Source organism: Halichoerus grypus, chromosome 9 (genome assembly GCF_964656455.1).
Source record: "Halichoerus grypus chromosome 9, mHalGry1.hap1.1, whole genome shotgun sequence".
Taxonomy (NCBI): Eukaryota; Metazoa; Chordata; class Mammalia; order Carnivora; family Phocidae; genus Halichoerus; species Halichoerus grypus.
This window is the reverse complement of record NC_135720.1, coordinates 1,511,734-1,531,872: the sequence shown is the minus strand read 5'-3', so window position 1 is coordinate 1,531,872 and position 20,139 is coordinate 1,511,734. Positions and strand designations below refer to the sequence as shown.

The 20,139-nt window shown below is 48.6% G+C and overlaps 1 protein-coding gene across 4 annotated transcripts in view; it reads left to right on the top strand.

Annotated features, from left to right (window-relative positions):
• Positions 1 to 20,139, top strand: part of SMOC2 (SPARC related modular calcium binding 2) — a 158,411-nt gene that overhangs the window by 71,615 nt on the left and 66,657 nt on the right. For 2 of the 4 annotated variants that reach the window (XM_036088111.2, XM_036088110.2), the window contains exons 5-7: positions 3,495 to 3,542; positions 6,648 to 6,698; positions 7,949 to 8,023. In XM_036088111.2, coding sequence (XP_035944004.1) covers positions 3,495 to 3,542; positions 6,648 to 6,698; positions 7,949 to 8,023 — 174 coding nt within the window. Of the gene's footprint in view, positions 1 to 3,494; positions 3,543 to 6,614; positions 6,699 to 7,948; positions 8,024 to 20,139 lie in introns of all 4 variants that reach the window. The other 2 variants (XM_036088109.2, XM_036088108.2) reach the window with 1 other exon arrangement.

Sequence of the window (20,139 nt, the reverse complement as noted above, 5' to 3'; positions counted from 1 at the left end):
GAGGGTGACCTCACCCGGGCTCCCTGGTGCCCTGCCTGACCGCTTACTGTGAGTGGACACAGCATTGGTGTGTGTCATGCGCAGACCCTGTCACCGCCTCTGCATGTAAAATGCTCCTGTGTGAAGACAGCGGCCACAGGTGGAATAGACCACGGACGGGTGACGGAGCGCCTGAGGTGTTTCGGGTGAGCGTTCATTGTGTGCCTCTCACCTGTTGGTGTCTCTGCCGTTTCCTTCAACCAGTGAGCAGATACTCCTGACACTGCCCATTTTGCAGATGAGGGAATGGAGGTTGGGGCAGGTGAAGCCGCCTGGCATGTAGTGAATTTGTTCTCTGGCCCAGGTTCTGCCCTTCTCCCTGCCCCGCTAGGCCTTGTGGTGTTTGCGGGATCGTTCATGGCACTGCAGGCCGTTCTGACCAGGGAATGAGGGGCAGACACAACCAGCCAGGGCCTGAGAAAAGCCCGCTGGCTTGTCCCGCGGCGGGAGGAAAGGCCTGGAGGGGGCGGTGAGCATGCTTTCAGAGAGCACAGCACCAACTGGGTCACTCAGAGTTCCAGCAAAGAGATGCGTGTCCAGAAGATGCAGGGGGAACAGAGCCCCGTTCCTTGTATTCCTTTTCTCTGTCTATTTTCCCCCCATTGTGTGTCTCTTTTTTTTCTGAAGCAAAGCCATGTGGTGTAGTAAATCTGCATTTGAATGTGCGATTTCCAGAAATGGATGAATCACTGTGGCTTTTTTAACTGGGCCCCGAAGGAGCCATCCATTCTGCATATTGGACCTGTGCTCGCCTGCAGTGGGCGACGTCATTAACCCTCTCCCTTCTGCCCCGGCCACACACACCTTCATTGGTTCTAAAGCTGGGGAAGGAGCTTGCCGAGACCACCAACGCTCAGCAAGACATGGCACACTCCGGCGGGGCTGTTCCGGCAACAAGTTGAGATGCCTGAGTGTAGCTGGATTTGAACCAGGTGCTCGGAACTACAGCTCACATGATTTCCCCGTGAACCGCAGGTGTTGATCCCCCCACATTGTGTTTTTGTGGTTTCCTTCACTGGTAACACATACCCTAATTGCTAAAAAAGCCACCTCTTAAAATAGCATTTAAAAGGGTTGAGATCTCACCAATGGAGGGAATTCAACGGTGTCCTTTGAGAGATGACTCAGGAGCGGTGTTTCTGTCCATGAGCAGGGATCAGGTCTCGAAGGTGCACCCGACCAGCCCGTGGCTTACAAAGCTGTTCACCGTCTCCCAGGTCCCCCCTTTTGAAGCCCTTTTCCACACCTACATCCTAGAATCTCACCTGTCCCAAATTCTTGGGAATTCTTCAGCAAATCCTTCAGAAAACTGTAAGGAAAGAGTAAGAGCTGCTTTCTGGTTTGGGGTTCATGGATTCTAGTTGGCATAGCAGTTTTGCTGTGTGGAGAGTGATGTTCAGCTTTCTTCTACATTCCTGGGGACAGGACATTGCAGGGAAGGAGGTGAGGTTTGAGGGAGGCTTTTTGTCCAGAGGAAGATGAAATAAAGAGCACATCTGGATCTTCTTTAAATTCTGTTGCAAAATACTTGAATCATGGAGCAGCTTACCAAGGACACTTGACTCTGCTTTAAAATCACTTCATACTATTAAGAACAAGATGGAATTATTTTTGTGTGGACTGGTTTGAGTAAATACCAAGTGAATTTCAGGGGCTGGTGAGAGAGCTCAGTGGTGGTTGTTCTGGGAGAAAGCATGCCCGAGGGTGCAGGGAGACGCTGTCCGAATGCCCCCAGGGCCTTGGCCTCAGCCTGCGAATCCACAGCTTGTGGTCCTCAAACCTTTGATTACAAAATACTGCTTTAATTCAGTGGAGAGGCTCTCTCATGTGGGGCATCGAACGACTATGTGGGATATTTACATTTAGCTCAGAATATTAAAACCTGAATAGTCACATTCAGAAATATTACTGAAATATTATCATTTCCAGTCCAAAGTAGAAAACATTTTTTGACTCATTGCAGAAACACATGATAACAGTAAGCTGACGACTAAGGACAGTTAAGCTCTTTAAGAAATCTGGATTTGTGGAGAGAGGCTCGAAGGGAAAAGCAAGCAAAGTAGGGCCCCAAAAGCTTTAAGAGAAGGCCACACACTGGGGCCCTTTTTCTATGCCAGGGGGTTCTTAGCCGAGGTAGAATCCTGTGTTTTGAAGCCTGGAGGCCATGGGTCGTTCCCCCAGGGGCAGAAGGAACAGCTGGGAAGTGGGCACACCGCGTCCTTCCCGTCCACTGGAGGAATGAAACTTCCAAATGCGCGTCACTCAGTTGATTCTTAGACTCACAGCAGGAGGAGTGGGGGCGTTTCCTCCCGAGCTGGGTGGGAGGTCCACGGTGGACCCACTGCTGGAGAACGGTTTATTGTGTGTGCATTTTGTTCCTTGAAGTAAACCTGCTGACTTAATTTTGGGAAAAGATGTGAGAACCTGTCACCTTCATGTGATTTCCACCAGTATTTCGAGAGAATGAATGGTCTGTGCAAGGTTGTGTTAACTTCTCTCTCCTGTGAGATCCTTTCCTATGATGAACTGCTGCTGCATTTCCTATTATATTACTGTTAAATTCCAAGAAACAGGATAAACATTCTTAAATGTCATGCAGTTTATATCTTTGGCATAAATGTTGGTTTGTATTTCAACGTCACATTCAAAATTATAAAACAAGTTAATGGGTTTCACGTTCTGTGTCGTGAGATGTTTTTGCTAAGGAGTGCACCCCAGCATGAGACTGTGGTAATTCTAAGTGAATCCTGCATGGACGATTCTGAACACAATCAGCAGGTAAACTCCAAACTCATTCTGAACAGAATTTTCTTTTTTTTTATTCCTTCGAGTAGGTGTAATAATGGCGAGGGAAACAGTGCTTGTTGCAGTTTTGAGCTAATGGGGAAGAGAGAGCCACACCTCACATTTGTAATGCAAACCTCTCAGTTTAACATAAATGTTAGACGTGCTCTCCTGAATTATTTCGACACCCTTCATGTTTTTCCTGCATTCTTCCACAAAAAGGCAGTTCCTCAGTTTTCTTTCCTGTAGGACGAAATCCAGCTGAAACCAGGGTTTTATTTATCTTTGGTCGCATAACTTTTTATTATTTTAAAAATGTTTCCCTTTTTAAATCTAATTCATTCTGCTGCCTCAATATGGCAATGTATGTTAAGGGGATTAGGACAATTTTCAAGTGAAGAAACTATGATATATTGCATATTAGAGTGTATGTCCTCATATACAAGGCCAACTAGTTAGCAGCAGAAGTAGGAACTGATCTTCGGTTTGCTAGTTGAAGGCCTATGACTGCAGATGACGTTGTCACCTCAGGGTACTACATGGCTCGTGTAATTCAACTAGGAAATGACAAGCACTGTGAACTAATCAAAGTGGAACCCAATATTTGCATAACAACTACTGATGACCATGTGAGGGCCAAAAATAATTTATTCCTTATTTTCCCCCTTTAGGTTCCGTAAATGAAAAGGTACCCCAACGGGAAGGCACAGGAAAAACAGGTAACTATCTTAAAATGAATTTCTATGATGATAATATATAACAGCTAATTCCATCAATGCCTTAAGTTAAAATTTAAATGTGGACTACGTGATAGGGAGAGCTGACACAGTTAATTACTTATTCATTCAACACACATGTATTTGTCCCTTTGGATGGCCAGGGGTCTGCAGGTGCTGGGCAGGTAACCCCCGCACCCCGCGTGAGGGCCTCTCAGGCGTGGCTTGTGCCGGGACCCCCGGTGCTGGCAGGTGCCTCCTGGAGTCTGTACCTGTGGGGCGGGCTCCCGCGGGATGTTCTGCATGTGACTGTGGAGCACGGCACTCACTGCGGGCCGCCGAGAAAGACCTCTCAAAGCTTCCTCATGAGAAAGAGGGGTATGCTTTCCCGCCTGTGACCGTCACCTGCTCTGGGACTGGGGCCAGCAAGAACCAGGTAGAGCAGCTAGCCGTCTGCTTCTGGAACCACTCCGTAGCACCTGTCCAGCTCACGCGGGCTGTGGCGCACCCCCGGGGCCTTCCACGAGCCCCACGTTTTCTCTTCGCCCTTCCCGCGGTCATCGTCCTGTGGACCCAGGGATGTGTTTTCTGCCTTTATCTTATATCAACCTTTAAAGTCAGAAGTCGCTTTCAAGACAAAATAAAACATTTTTAGTACCAAAATTTTAGGCAATTCTATTTTTTCTGACGTAGGTTATAGTATATGACCCAGTAATAAAGGAAAGTGATATAAAGCCAAGGAGCCCTGAGTTTCACTCAAGTCCATTCCCACAAGCATGCACTGAGGCTGTGGCAAACACGGTCCCTTCCTCGGAGGACAGTGGGGTCCCTTAAGTCATGAAGATCAACACGGGATGGGCACCTGGGACAGCGTCAGCCTGTGAGGACGGTGTGTGAGGGGGCGTGGTGGGAGCGTGGGCAGAGCAGTCTCATGAAAGGGGAGGCGGTGGGTGGGCGTGGAGGGTGTGGACGTGGGGGCGGGTATGATGTGGGGTAGAGCAACCTCATAATTGGGGAAGATAGCCTGTTTTCTAGGGGAAAGACAGTTGCAGGCAGAGTCAGAATGCTGGCCGGAGTGAGGGTTTACATTTGGAAAAGAATGCTAAATGAACAGCTTGGATTTGGGTCTGTAAGGTCCCATGGTGGGCATGTCAGTATTTTCTAGAGAGGAGGAAGGGACAATATTCATGATTACAAACATCAGTCAGATGCTCAAGGGCAGAGCTGACAAAGGAAACGCTTCTTCAGACGCGGTTTCCTGATGCAGGGCCTTGCAGCACATTGTTGAACCTGCTGTGGAAGTTAAAAAAAAACAAATCCCTAGGGAATTGGTGTGTGGGCACAGGAATTGGTATGTGGGCAGGAATACATTCCTTTTGCTGAAGGCTCTTGATCTACAGACATGTACACAACAGAGAAAAATGCCTGAAATTCAGCCACACATCTGGCTTATGGATAAAAACGAGGCCTTTGCAAACTCTAGTAGGGAAAACAGAAAGCACACAGCTCTCCACAGTTTTGTTTCATTTTCTTGAGGCTGAGTTCAGTAGGTGCTGGTGCGTTTGTTACATTGGGACAGAACTACACACAGGCCCCGAGCGTGGACAGTGGTGGAGGGGGTTCATGCTGACAGCAGGGGTAGGGCCAGGGCAGAGACATGAGGGCCCCTGGTGCTGGAGTTGGGGGCTGAGGGAGGCCTGTGGCAGCTCCCTCAGCATCATCCTCCCCACGGTGCCCTGAGCCTCGCCCGCTGTGAGTGAGCTGGGCTGAGTTTTTAGGTTGGCTCGGACCCAGGGATTTTGGGAACAGGCTGGTGGCCCCACAGTGGTGACCTGCCTAGGCCTCAGTAAATATGTCCAACACTAATAATGTGCTTGATTGATGTCATTTCAAAGGACTTCTAAATATGTTAAGTATACTGTAGCTATGTCCCCCATTTAATTTTAGTTTCTGGAAGGAGATTACAAAATGGTCAATGGGTTTACAGTTACTATCAGTATTAGAACTTGGGTTTCTCAAATAGGCAACATTACTTTTTGTTTTCAGTGTTCTGATAGAAAGGAAACATTTTTTCCCCAAAAGATTGTTCTGTGTTAAAGTTTTTAAAAAAGGCTTTTTGGTTTTCCCCCAAAAAGAATTTATGAGAAACTTCATTTTTATTCTTCAGACATCTGGGAAAGTCATGAATCACAGATAAGCCTTATGGCTGGTCCTTATCTCTCCCACTGTTTATTGTATTTTAATCCTGAAATTATTATATAACAAAATCACATGAGCAAGCTTGAGTGAAAAGCACCAGACTGGCTCTTGGGAGCCCCACAAAGTGCCTTGTGACTGCACCCCTGGCAGGGGCCCCGCTCATCCAGAGCCGACTGCCAGCAGCTCATTCTCCTTGTCTTCCTGCTATGTCTCAGAACTCTCTAGAACTTTATGCCCTACCAGGGAACCCACAGTCAGTTTTTCTACAAATTAAATAAAGATTATCCACTGGGATCTATGCCTCCAAAGAAATGATACAGAGTGATATTCTAACCCACGCCTGTCCCCAGCTCTGTGACGTTGACTCTGGTCCCTCCATGGGTTCCTTCCTCCAGCTCCTGCAGGGGTGACGGAGGGCCTGATGGTGCAGGGCTGCGCAGGGCAGCAAGTCAGTTATGATTATTTGATCCTTGCCTTGCACTTGGGAAAATGGGGCAGGGGGCAGAGCAACGATATCTGGCTTCCCCAGCCCGCCCCATCCCGTCCCTCTGGTCACCCCAACTCACTGACTCTGCCGACGTGAGCCCCCTCCCATGCTATGTTCCCTGGCTTATGTTATTTCTGCGTCTTCCTCACCTGTCTGAGCTGCTCCAGCTCCCAGGGACTGGCCCAGCACTTCCCTTAGGGGCCCGGTTCCCAGCCTGCACTCCCTTTATGTGGCAGCTCACCGAGGCTGCTGTGCGGTTTCAGGGAGCCCCTGCCCTCCGCTTACCTGTGCACCTTGGGGGGGTGGTTTTTGTTGATGTGTGGGGTGTATGCAAGCCCTCAGCTTCCATCCTGTATGCACACTTACTGAACTTACTCTCATAATTGTAGTCTCCTTGCAAATCTTTTCCGTTCTGAATTCAGATGATGCCACAGCTCCAGCGCTGGAGACTCAACCTCAAGGAGATGAAGAAGGTGAGCCCGGGACAGAACAGGCTCTGGCTGGGGGAGGACGGTGGGTGTGCAGCGGGGCAGGCATGGGCCTGGGAAGTGCGGGCGAGTCACGCTGCTGGGAGTCCACTCAAAGTGGACTGGATTTGGCCACTTGCAACTTTATGAGGGCTCCTGCTGTCTTTCCTCTGACTTTGGAGCAGGCTCGTGAGTGTGGCCATGGTGCTTTCATATAGCACAACCCAAAGGTCTTTTTTTTGAATCGAAATTTGAGTTGAAATTGTATAATTTGGATAACATAAAGTATTTTATTTCAAAAGGGTGTAACACATACATCATGTTCCCTGTTCATATATCATGTCTTTCCCATCATGTGTTCACCACAATGCGGTGCATGAGACGAGATGTGTGAGGTCACATGCATGCATGTGTTTTAAAGGGTTTTTGAACTTTGTAATCATGGCAAGGATGGATTTCCTATTCTTAGCCTTTCATAAATCGTCTTCGGTATTTGCCAATGGGTCACAGATTCTCAGTTTGAAAGGAATGAGGGTTTGAAGACAAAGTGTAAGGAATGCACATGATAAATAAATCAGAGATTGAAAGGTAGAATTACATGGTGCTCTGTAGAGAACAGGAATAGGAAAGGCTCACATCTGCGACATGTGTCATTAGCTCACGGAGTCCTCAGATGCCGCTTCACAGACAAGAACACTGATGTCACGGGTCTGAGGTCACAGGCTCAGAGCCGCAGAGGACGGCCCTGCCGCAGGTTCTCAGGCCCTCAGTGTGACTGATGCACACGCTAACCCTCAGGGGTTTGCTCAATGGTATTGCAGAAAAGGATGTGTTCCTGAAACGTTTTGTGCAGAATTATATCTTCCACGTTGTAGTTTGTACTGAATCTTCCCTGAGCAAAACCTCCTGTGTTGCATGAATACCCATCTTTACTGCATGAGGGTCTGTTTCTGTCAGGGCTTTTCTCTGAAACCCACTTCTTTTCAGTGGAGCCAGTCTGGATCCATATAACTTTTATTTACACTTCCGGATGAAGAAAGGGGAAAAAAACATGCTCAACTTTTAAAAACGTGTATTATTCTTTCCTTTTATCTCACATACATAATCATTTTAAGGGTTTCTTTAAAAATGTACGATATGTATTTATTGAGCACACTGACTTTTTGGCTTTTAGGTTACCTACTGAGATCTTTAATTAAGAGACTGTGTTTTCATGATGCATTAAAAATAATTATCATTTTGTTTTGGTTTATTAGATATCGCATCACGTTACCCCACACTTTGGACTGAACAAGTTAAAAGTCGGCAGAACAAAACCAATAAGAATTCAGGTAAAAGGGGGCCCAATGTCACTTTGTGAGGAGTGCTTTAATAGACGTAGGAAGTGGTTTTGTTTTCTGGAAGTTAAGCATGTAGTCCTTCTTTTTCTGCAGTTTTCAGTGAGTCATGCAAATAATTCTTGTGACTTGACCACCAAAATATAGTTCAGATTTTAGTGCTTTTATTAAATGTTCTGAGTTCTTTAAAAGGGTTCTTTGAAAATGTCAAGCAAATGATAGCTTCAGGAATAAAAATAGAAGTATTTGATAATAGGTGTTTGTTTTTGACCTAATTTCAGAGATGTCCGAACACTTGGCTAATTTAGTTCAAAATTCTCAAAACTATGTGGATTGATTTGCTACAAAGGAGTGTTTGGCAGACTTTTACGTTTTAAAGCCGTTTTGACGTTTGGAGAGGTGATGGGTTGCCTCCTGTCTGGTTTGCGACTTTTGCTGGTTTTGCGAAAGCAGACTCCTTCTGTGATCTTTGTGCTTAGTGGATTGTGTGTGTTTCCTCTGGCCTTTTCAAATGATTTTTTTGTATAAATACTTACTGAAAGAAAGTGTCCTTCCAGGTTTAAAGTATCCAGCTGCCAAGGGACCACAGACTCTGTAATAACAGGAATGTTCTGTGATGGGCCTCAGGTAAAAGCCATTAGCATTCACAAAAGCAGCCTTAGAACCACAGCTTGGCTACCTGTGGTTACATGTTTTCCTTTCAAGAGTGTTTTAATGCCCATTTACAGAAAAAAAAATTCAAAAGGTTTCTCAAAGTTCAGGATACCAAGAATAGTTTGATTCTCTTCCCCTACTGTGCCCTTATGCGCACCCTGGGGACTCCTGATGGGAAGCCCCAAGTCTTGCTATTTTGCAGCCACCTGGAAGCCCCAGGGCAGACTCTCTATGGTGGGAATGGTCACTGACTCACCACCCAGAAGGCAACACGGAGAATGGGCCGCAGAGGCACAATTGGAGGGTGGGCGCGGAACATGTCCGATGCGTTCTTCTTGTGCGGCTTCTGCCCATGACGTTCCCTTTCACTGCCTCACTACCTCCAGCCCCACATCTTTTTGTTTTTTCTTTTTATTTATTTATTTTTTATTGTTATGTTAATCCCCATACATTACATCATTAGTTTTTGATGTAGTGTTCCATGATTCATTGTTTGTACATAACACCCAGTGCTCCATGCAGAACGTGCCCTCTTTAATACCCATCACCAGGCTAACCCATCCTCCCACCCTCTCCTCTAGAACCCTCAGTTTGTTTCTCAGAGTCCATCATCTCTCATGGTTCGTTTCCCCCTCTGATTTTCCCCCCTTCATTCTTCCCTTCCTGCTGTCTTCTTCTTTTTTTAACATATAATGTATTATTTGTTTCAGAGGTACAGGTCTGAGATTCAACAGTCTTGCACAATTCACAGCGCTCACCATAGCACATACCCTCCCCAGTGTCTATCACCCAGCCACCCCATCCCTCCCACCCCACCCCCCACTCCAGCAACCCTCAGTTTGTTTCCTGAGATTAAGAATTCCTCATATCAGTGAGGTCATATGATACATGTCTTTCTCTGTTTGACTTATTTCGCTCAGCATAACACCCTCCAGTTCCATCCACGTCGTTGCAAATGGCAAGATCTCATTCCTTTTGATGGCTGCATAATATTCCATTGTATATATATACCACATCTTCTTTATCCATTCATCTGTTGATGGACATCTTGGCTCTTTCCACAGTTTGGCTATCGTGGACATTGCTGGTATAAACATCGGGGTGCACGTACCCCTTCGGATTCCTACATTTGTATCTTTGGGGTAAATACCCAGTGGTGCAATTGCTGGATTGTATGGTAGCTCTATTTTCAACTTTTTGAGGAACCTCCATACTGTTTTCCAGAGTGCCGGCCCCACATCTTAACGCTCAGCTACGTTGTTACTGCCCAGGACGTGACCCGCACCCCTTCCAGCTACAGGTCCTGCAGGGCTGAGATGAGAGGGGGAAAAATCCAAAGGTTTGACTATCAGATACATGTGTACAAATGGCAGGGAAATCTAAATCATATTTCTAGAATTCGACTTTTTTTTCTCAGAAGTGATTGGGAAAAGATTTTCCTATTGTATAAAGATATCAACATGCATCCTTCTCTTATGAATTGTAGAAATGGGCAGTTAGTTTTGTTCAATCTTGTCACCCTAATTCCAAAAGTGATCTCATTAGGTTTGCCCTGTGGCGTGTGATTAGCACATGGGGAATGAACAAAACGTTGTATGTTTTCCGTGGATCTTGGAAGCTTCTCATGGGTGAAGCAATGTGGCATTCCCCAAGCTTAACTTGAAGAACACATGTAAAATTATTCTGAATAATGTCCCCAGTAATGTGCGTTTTTCTATAAAAGCCATTTGAGTTGTCAGAGGACATGATTTCAGGTTTTGACAGAGTAAGTTGCTTGTGAGCTCATGGAGCAAGCACGTCTCTGGGTTTCACTCATCACGGGCTCTTTTCAGGCCAACAGCAGGCCAGGCTGCCGATGCGTGGTGGGGCTGAAAATGATGTTTCAGGAAATGCCAGTTTACCTAAGTCACCCTATACTGTAATTTGATTTAGGTCAGCCTAAATGAGCAGAACACAAAAAGATGACATTCAATTGACTTATGGACATGAGGCATGAAATTACTGGATTCTGTCAGTTTTCTAGATATAAGTTCTTTCTGAGGGTCCAAAAAAAGATGAAATTGGTATTTTACAATATTAAAATAGTATTTCATTAATTAAGTCTAACAGTGAAACAGCAAACAACCATAAGGTTTGGATAACAACCACTGTTCTTGAGGTTTCAAATGTAAAACGAGCTTCATTTGTATTTAATTTTAATTTTTTATTTCTTTAATTTTTAATTTTTTTATTTTGAAAGAGAGGGAGAGAGAATCTCAAGCAGGCTCCATGCGGGTTCCATCCCAGGTTCCTGAGACCATGACCTGAGCCAAAATCAAAAGTCAGAGGCTTAACCGACTGAGCCACCCAGGCGTCCCTAATTTTTATTTTTAAAAGATACTTTTACTAATGATCTTCTATGATAGAAGTAGGCACATTTATTTAATAAAGCACAAATAATTTGTGTTTTATTATTCTGTATTCTTTTTAAAAATTAGCTGTTTGTCCTTACTTATTCATGCTCTTTCACGGAAGAGGCCAGACTGGGAGTGTATTTCTCTTGCTCCGATGTTTCTTTATCAATTAAAAGTCCCTCTGTTTTTTTCCCCGTGAGTTTGTGCTAAAATAATAGAATATTACTTCTGCTACTAAATACGTAGAATATGATTGTGTAGTGAGTGTGTATTGTGGGCCTGTAGTTAGTGCGCCTTGGAGCGTTCGGTGAAGGAGTTCACCAGGAGGGACCTTTCCTGCAGAGGACAATGTAGTACTCTTGTCTTTGAACATGTGCACATAGTAGGTACTCAAGGAGTGTTTATTAAATTAGTAAAGAGTTTTACCATCAGAGGTTCCATTGGCTCTCTGATGGTATCATTACATTTTTTCCTAAAACAAACTAAATGAAGCAAACAACAACAACAACAACAAAACCAGATAAATAACTAGAAAAGAGAATTAATTTAAGTTCAGTTTGACCACTGTACTTTTATTAATCAAAATTCAATATAAATATAAATGAAATAGTCTCTTGGTGATTCATTTAGCAAGAAGAGCATTGCTCCCATTATGTGAATCATTATACATCAATGAGTAAAACGTAAAATTGTGTTTTAGTTAAGAATGTATTGAGCACCTGGGTGGCTCAGTCAGTTAGGCATCTGCCTTCAGCTCAGGTCATGATCTCAGGGTCCTGGGATGGAGCCCCGCGTCGGGCTCCCTGCTCAGTGGGGAGTCTGCTTCTCCATCTCCCACTACTGCTCCCCCTGCTTGTGTTCTCTCGTGCTCTCTCTCAAATAAATAAATAAAATCTTTTTAAAAAAAGGAATGTATTACTCAGTTTTCCCTTTCAATATAAAATTGAGAGTTTCAACTACTTTCTTGAATCATTTTATCATATTTTATTTCTATCCAATAAGATATAAAACTTGATCACAACATTTTACCACAGAAGAGGTTTTGTAACATATGGTCTTTGAATCATGTAAAATTCATTTATAGAATGTGAAAGGAGTAAGAGGTTTCTGAACAAGAAACCTCTGTAAATATGCTCTCATACTAGAGAACAGAAAGTCAGTATTGTTTGCAATATTGATCAGAACTGAACAGGAGTTCCGGGAAAACGGGTCGATTTGGAGGCTGCAGATCATGTATCTCTGAGCTAGAAGGGACGGTCGTGCCCTGTAGCCCAGCCCCCTCATTTTATGAATTAAAGGAAAAGGAAAAAAACAATTCTCAGAAAAATGGAGAGACTTAGTGCCGTTTCTGGGATTTCTTCAACTTACTGAGTACATTTCATGGAGAAGCCAAGCTTTCGGAAATGCCTTGCACAATGGATGGGCTTTAGTGCAGTTACGGAATCTTACAGCTAATAAGGCGCAGAGATCATCTCATTCAACCCATTTAATGTAACGATCGAAGAAATGGACCTCAAGACAGACACGTAATTCACTCCAGGCAGACCAGGTGGATATGTGTTTTTTTTTAATGTGCTGTCCTGTAAGAAGAAGCCAAGTTGCATGGACATAAGCGTCTCCGCTCGGAATGTTCCAGTGATCTGTGAGGCTTACTGAGAGGACGAAAGCCCCACAAGGCTGAGGCGAGTGCAGGTGCACGCTTGACGCTTGGGCCGGGGGTGAGGCTGTGCGGTCCCCTCCATCAGTCCTGCCTGTGGCTGCCCCTCGGGTGTGCCCACTGCTCCTCGGGACTCCTGCCTTCCTTCACGCTGAGCTCTGCCCCCTCAGTCTGCGTTCCTCTGGGGACATCGGTGCTGCTGGCCCTGGATCGCCCCCGCCTCCTGAGCCCTCCTTACCTTCCCACATAATCGACACATTATGGCTCTCCTGTCTTGTCGAGTCACGGCTCTGGGTTCCTTACGGTTTTTAACAGTACTTTGGTTCCTTGTGTATGAGCAGATCCACGAACCTACCCTGAGCCCTCCAACAACCCCATCACCCAGCGGCCCCACGGTCTCGCCGCCGTCCGCACCCTCGTGCTCTGGCCTCCAAGCAGCGCGTGCACATGCGGGGCCCCCCACCTTCAGGACAGGCTCGGTCTGGGGGGAGACGGGCTGACTTGGCCACGTCCCTCTTTGAGCTTGCAGACACTGTCTTTCTTGCTTGAACGTAGGTGTTAATTTTAGATATTTACCTCGGGTCTTTTTCTGAACGTATTTTCACCAAAGTAAGTAAAATCTTATCGACCCCGGAGATGACTGTGATTGAGTTAGGACTGCCATGGCCATCCTCCTCCCAGTGTCGTATTTGGCTCTGGGACGTCAGAGCGATCCTCTCTGGACCCCGAACGCACGCGCGCGGAAGGGCTCTGTGGGTCAGTGTGACGCGCTGGAGGTTTGGGGGCGTCGGCAGACGTCCACTCACCGCTTCCCGCCGGTCCTTCCCTCCTTCGAGCAGGGGAGCTGTGTGCGAGTCCCTCGTGTGCACTCTTGCCCTGTCCGCTTGGCCCTCAGAACAGGCCAGGGGGGCTGGGGCTCAAAGGGGAGTGGGCCTGCACTGGGCACGGGGGTGGACGGAACTCTGGGGAGCGCAGAGCACCCTCTCCCCGGGAGGGGCTGCGCAGGGGCAACAGGCGGGTTTTAATTTGAGAACCCGGAGGGTTGTATCCGCTGATCCCGGCGAGGCTCCAGCTCCCCTCAAGCTTCCCACCTCCAGCAGGGCCTGGCTGCCCGGCTGCACAAGAGTTCCTGGGTGAAGCAGAGACGGGCGAGGGGGGCTACGGGGACTGAGAGACGCAGGCGGCCCAGGGCGGCATCTGTTTCCAGGGTGTCGGTGTCGGGGGCCGTCACGCGGAGCGTCCAGGAGCTGAGACAAGGGGAGGACCCCCGGCGAACAGCATCCAGCTGGCTGCAGCCGTCAGCCTCTGGAAGGAGGACAGGGTCTGGGGAGGCTGGAGGCCCCGGCCTGGGGTGCGGCTCGCACTGCCCTTGCCTGGAGGAGCAGGAAGGCAGCTCCGGGCTGCAATCTGTGGCTTCGGCTGCGTGAGAGCAGAGTGAGGAGCAGGACCTGGACCCGCGGCGGGAAGGCCCCCGGCAGGCTCGTTCTGCTGGCGGGCGAGCTCTGTGTGACTGGGGCCTGCACCTTCGCTGTTACCGTGGGCCCGGCCCCCGCCGGTTGCCCCGAGGGTGTTCTGTCTGGTGGGAGACCTTACGCCTACTTCTCCTCTGAGTTCTGTCGTTTTGGGGCCTGCTGGTGGATTCTGCAGTCGTCCACCTGGGCCTGGGCGCTGTCGCCTCTGCCCTGAGTCAGCCTCGTGGCGCAGCGGGTACGCGCTCCCTTGGGCAGCGGCTCCACTGGGCTCCATTACCACACAGTCCGCGGAGAACAAAGCAAAAGCAGAGCCCAGGGGGGGACAGAGACGGACTTGGTGGCCTGAGTTGTCTGCACAGTGATGTGGCTCAGGCCCCGCCCGGCGCCCCCGCCCTCCTGCCTCAGCTCCTGCCCTCGGCCCGGCCTGCGAGGCCTCTGTCCTTCAGGCCTCCGGCGTTCCCTGCCTTGGTGACGGTCCCGCTTCCAGGGACCTGTGATCACTGGCCAGGGAGACAAGAGACCAAGTGGCTAGTGGTTCTGCAAGTTGGAGAGGAAAGAATTATACGCTGGGAGCTGTTAAACCCATCAGGAAACCCAGCCTGAGCTCTGTGCCCACCAGGCTGGTCCAGTCCAGGGTTCCTGAGCTGGGGGCTGCCAGGACACGTGGGCCCCAGAGCTCACACTCCCCTGTCACGGCAACTGCCCCATCCCCCTCTCCGGCACAGGAGGAGGTCCCTGGGGGTCCGTCATACCAGCACCTCAGGACAGAATTCCTGCGACCGAAGCCCCACTAGCCGCCTCCACGCAGTCCCGGGCCTGCCCCTGTGACCGGAGCCTGAATGTGGAGCCCAGCTGCACCCCCAAATCTCCCAATCGCCAGGGCCCAGCAGCTTCTGACTGACGTGGAGCCCAGCTGCCTGGCCACACCCTAGATATTTCTGAGTGGTATTTTGTAGATGAACATTTAAATCGGCCGGCTCCGAGTGAAGCAGGTTGCCCTCAAAATTCAGTGGGCTTCTCCCAGCAGGACGGGGGAGCCTCACATGTCAAGTGCAGGCGTGGCATGGGGGCGGGGGTGACCTCCGCATCGCCAGGCAAATGACGCGGTTGCCCTCTCAGGGAAGACCGAGGGAACCCTGCCGCTACTTGCTTGGGGCCCCCACGTTCCAGTTAAGTCCCTCCCCGAATGTGGACACTGACTTGTGCCCGGGGGCAAGCGGGACTCAGGCCCACAGTGTGTCACGTCCGGGTGGTCAGTCGGAGGGTGTGGGCCCAGCATCAGGGGTGTGCCCGCTGCCCTGCTCGGGGAAGGTGAGGGGTCGTGACCTTTCTCTGTGTTGGGGCAATAGGCTGACCTTTCTGGCCACTGCCTTTAATGACCTGGGGCTGCTGGTGGATTGAGCCGCGCCCGCCATGGGACGTGCCCCGTGGGAGACAGTGTTGCTGCCCACGGCCGTGAGCACAGAGGCAGCCTGGCCCCTGGAGCTGTGAGCACCCGTGCGGGTCCCAGATGGCTGAGCTCTGCTCTCGGGGCCCAGGTCACAGCGCTCTGCTTAGCCCTAGTGGGGCGCCGACCCAGGGCGCCGTCCAACCCTGGGGGCCATGGGCCTCGGGACGCCGGCAGCCTCTTGGAGCAGCTCCGAGGGAGGGTCCACGGGGCAGACTCCGTGGCACTTGGTGGTCTGTCACTGTTTTGCATCCGAAGTCGGCGGTGCAGTGTGTCTTTTCTCTCTCGGCCTGTGGCTCTTCCAAAAGCCGGGCACCGAGATGGCCCTTTGGAGACCCCAGGGGGGAGCGCAGCCTGGGGCCGGGTGGGCAGCCTTGAGAAGCCTCTGGTTTCACTGGTCTTTTCAAGTAGTGCCTGTGGGCGGGAGGAAACGTGGGGCCCGTTTCGTCCTCTCTGACGTCCTCCTCCCACTCGGGAGAAAAATGTTTCCTCCCTCCTGAACTCTTAAAAACGGCTCTGTTTTACATCCAGGGGATGTCCGTGATGCCCACGATGTTCCACGGTTTTATGGGACCCCCTCAGTGGAAACATTCTTCTGCTTTCTTCAGAGTTGATAATTTTTGTTTTATTGCACATATTAAAATTAGTGCCAGAAGATAATTATCTTTTGATTCTGCTTTAAATCATGGTAAATTGCATTCCCTTGGGAAAAAGTAATACCCATTATGTTTTCTTTATCGTTCCTAAGTTTTAAAGTATTCGTTCTCCCATTTTCCTTTTTATTCTGTTTTTCAAACACAGGATTGCAGTAACATCAAGATACCAACTAGATTCTTAAGTGATAAAATCTCGGTTATTTGCAGAGATTTAAGTATTAAAATAAATCCAGTAACTTCTTTTAAATGTGGACTGTAGAAGTATATTATTTTAAAAAATATTAATTAATGTACCCAAAAGTGTGCATAACTGAATTTATTCAATTTTTCCAATTGTAAAGGGGAGTTTTAATTTGAATCATGTGTAATTCTTAGATTTCAGTATCCAAACTGTGGTTAAATAACCGGGATGCAGCATTTCAGTGTGAGTGCAGGAAATAGTAATGAGAACAAGCACATCACACCCAAGCTGCTTGAAAACACGTGCCGGCCGTGTGTTTATCCAAGCTTCATGCTCTCACCATGTAAAGATGTGCATCTACTTCTCCATTGAATTGATGAGGTCTGGTACTAAATAGAACCATAGCTACAATTTAGAGAAAGCTATGCATCTGGCAAAGTGTCATGTGTTTTAATGGATAATGTAATCTAATTCGTGTCTCCAAAATCCCTAAGTAGCAGATGCTTGGATTTAGCCCAGATTTGGGGTTCCAGATTTCCTACCGCTGCATTGCAGATCAGACAGGTGTGTTTGGTTTCAAAGCCAGTGGGCTTGCCATGGAATGACTTTGGTCCCATTCTCTGGAAGTTGTCCCTGTGCTTGAGAGCAGACTGGGCTGCCTGGCCGTGGTGCATCTGCTGTGAGCTCTTGACCGGGTGCAGGCCTGGACTCTGGGGGAGGGGGGCGGCCAGTGAAGTGACGTGATGGGAAGTAGCACTGGGCAGAAGCAGGTGTCAGGCCAGTGGACGGGCCACAGGTGTGAGGACGAGGAAGGTGTCAGCGTCTTCACTCTGGAAACTGAAAGCAGAGCTGCCCCTTCCTTGCCATTTACGGGGTAAGGGATGCCCTGGGCGAGCGGAGGCGCCTGCAGAGAGGCAGGTGCGCTGCGTGCCGTGAAGGGCTCTGGGGCGCCATGCACACACATGGTGTGCGTGGGAACACTGCAAACAGAGCAGGTGACTGTCCCTTCTCTGGGTGGCTGCGAGTTAGCTGTGGCCTTTCTTCCAGCAGAATCTCAGCTGCTGCGAGAGCCTCCCTTGGCCTCTGTGATGATCTGAGGGCACAGAAGGTCACTGGTGCTGGTTTGGGGTTCCCTCTACGTGACCCTCATCAGCTCATCTCTCTCTGTGTGTCAGCATCTCATCTTCAAAGCGTAGTGTGGAGACCGACCAGGCAGGAGTCGGACCATGGGTGTGAAAGCCCTGCCGGCCAGTGGGGTCATCCGTGTCAGCAGTCCCAGGATGGACTAGTTCCCAGTGGCTCACATCTCAGGTCAGCCTCAGACTTTGCAAATAACAAGAGGATGCTCCTTGGGAATCCTGTGCATGTGTGTTCATTGTAAAGTTACTAGAGACCCATGCTGAGAAATCAGGAGCGAGAAATTGTAAGGACAGGACAAATAACAGATGCCCCGAGAGAGGGTTTGCTGGTTGCAATGAAATTCATGGGTTGTCTTGAATCCTGGTGTGGTTTGAAGGATGAACTTGAATGAAATGTCTCTCCTTGTTTTTCATGCTTAGGAATAGAAATTTGACAGAACAGATAACCATGATCTGTCTCTATGGTCTTCCCATCAGTTAGATTAAAGACTAAATCAGAATCAGTTCAGCTCATGAGCAAGAGAGGGTCTTCTTGGAAATGACTCACAGTTAAACGAGATTAGATTTCCTGCCTTCGCCCACAGGGAGAGCAGAGGGGGCCTTCTGTCCATGGCTGTCCTCATCGAGTGCGTCCGCCTGTGCCCTCTCCCTGCCTAGCTGTGTGCAATTATTTGTGTTGGGTGAGTAGTATAGAGCTTTGCTAGCCCTACACTATTTCTACCAGCAAATCTTTCTTCAAGATGGGACAAAGTTGAAGTTTTTGGTAGAGTCTCTGGGTTGTGCAGCTATCACCATCTAATTTTAGAACATTTTCATCATTCCAACTAAACCCCAAGCCCCATATCCACTAGCAGTCACTCCCCTTGGCCACCCCAAGCCCCGGGTAACACTAATCTACTTCTGTCCCTGTAGATGTGCTCACCCTGTGCATTCACGCAGATGGAGTCAGGCAGGGTGTGGTCTCTCGAGCCTGGCTTCCTTCCCTCAGCGTGCTGGTCATGAGGCTCACCCGAGCTCTAGCAGGTGTCTCCATGCCATCCCTGGTCATGCCTGAATAATGTTCCATGGAGTGGTGACCCACATTTTATGCTTCCCTTCATCAGCTGATGGACATTGGGTTGCTTCCGCTTTTTGGCCAATGAACAAGGTTGCTCTGAACATCTGCGTGTGCATTGTTGGGTGAACGTAGTTTTCCCTTCCTTCGAGTGCCTAGCTGAGAGTAGAATTGCTAGGCCGTACGGTGACTCTGGACTGAACGTCTGTGGGAACTGCCAGAGTCAGTGTATTGATTTGGATCCTCAGGAACGCAGGAGGGTTCCAGTTTCTCCTCATCCTCTCCAATACTTGTTACTTTCCATTTTTTAAGACAATTACAGCCGTCTGGTGATGTGTGCTGTCTCGTACTATTACAGTTTTGACTCACATTTCCATAGTAACTAAAGACGGACCCTTTCATGTGCTTGTTGGCTACTTGCGTATCTTCCTTGGAGAAACGTGTATTCAAATCCTGTGTGCATTTTAAATATTTGGTTATTGGCCATTTTATCACTGAGTTGTTAGACTTCTTTATGTTTTCTTGATTCAAGTTTCTTATCAGATACCTGATTTGCAAATATTTTATCCTGTTCTGTGACTTCTTTCTCGATGGGCTCCTTTGAATCACGAGGGCTTTTATTTCTGATGAAGTCCAGTTCATCTGTTTTTCTTCTGTTGGTCGTGCTTTGGTCCTGCCCTTAGGAAACCATAGGAGTTGAGCCCCGTCCGGGGAAGAGAGCAAGCTGCAGCTACCCCGGGGCTCCCGGGAGACGCCCCCCACCCTGATGTGGCTGCGGGAGCAGCACGCCTCACATGTGCGCCACATGCCCGCACATCTTCCTCTTACCTGAGATTAACCCGAACCTTGAGGTTAATCCCGCTGGATAATTTCCTCCCTTCGCTGTGAACAACTTCTTCTTCTCCTCCCCTTCTTCTTCCTCCCCCTCCTCCTCCTCCTCCTCCTCCTCCTTCTTATTTAAAGTAAGTGAATCTGGTTAGAAGTTACACCAACAGGAACTCTGAATAAGGGAAGAGTAAGAGGAAATGCTATAAAAGAAAAAAAAAACATTAAGTTTTGCATGGTACAAACTTACCCTAATTCACATTTAACCTGCTATTGCACATGTGATCTGTCCACCTTCCCTCAGTAAATACACTTTCCTGGGCTCGGCCGTCGTGTAGCTCACCTTAGTGGAGAAAGTTTCCTTGGGCTTTGTTCAACAATCAGATGTTAACACAGTGTGTTTGTCTGCGAGGCCTGTCATAACGAAACCCCACAGAGTTTCTCTCTGTCCCGGAGGCTGGGAGTCAGGTGCAGCAGAGTGGGCTCCCCACGAGGCTCTCCTCCTGGGCGTGCAGACGGCCACCTTCCCTCTGGTGCTCGTGTGGCTTTTCCTCTGCAAGTGCATGCTCATGGGGTCCCTTCCTCTTCTTGTGAGGACCCCAGCCGGATCACGGCAGGGCCCCACCCCCATG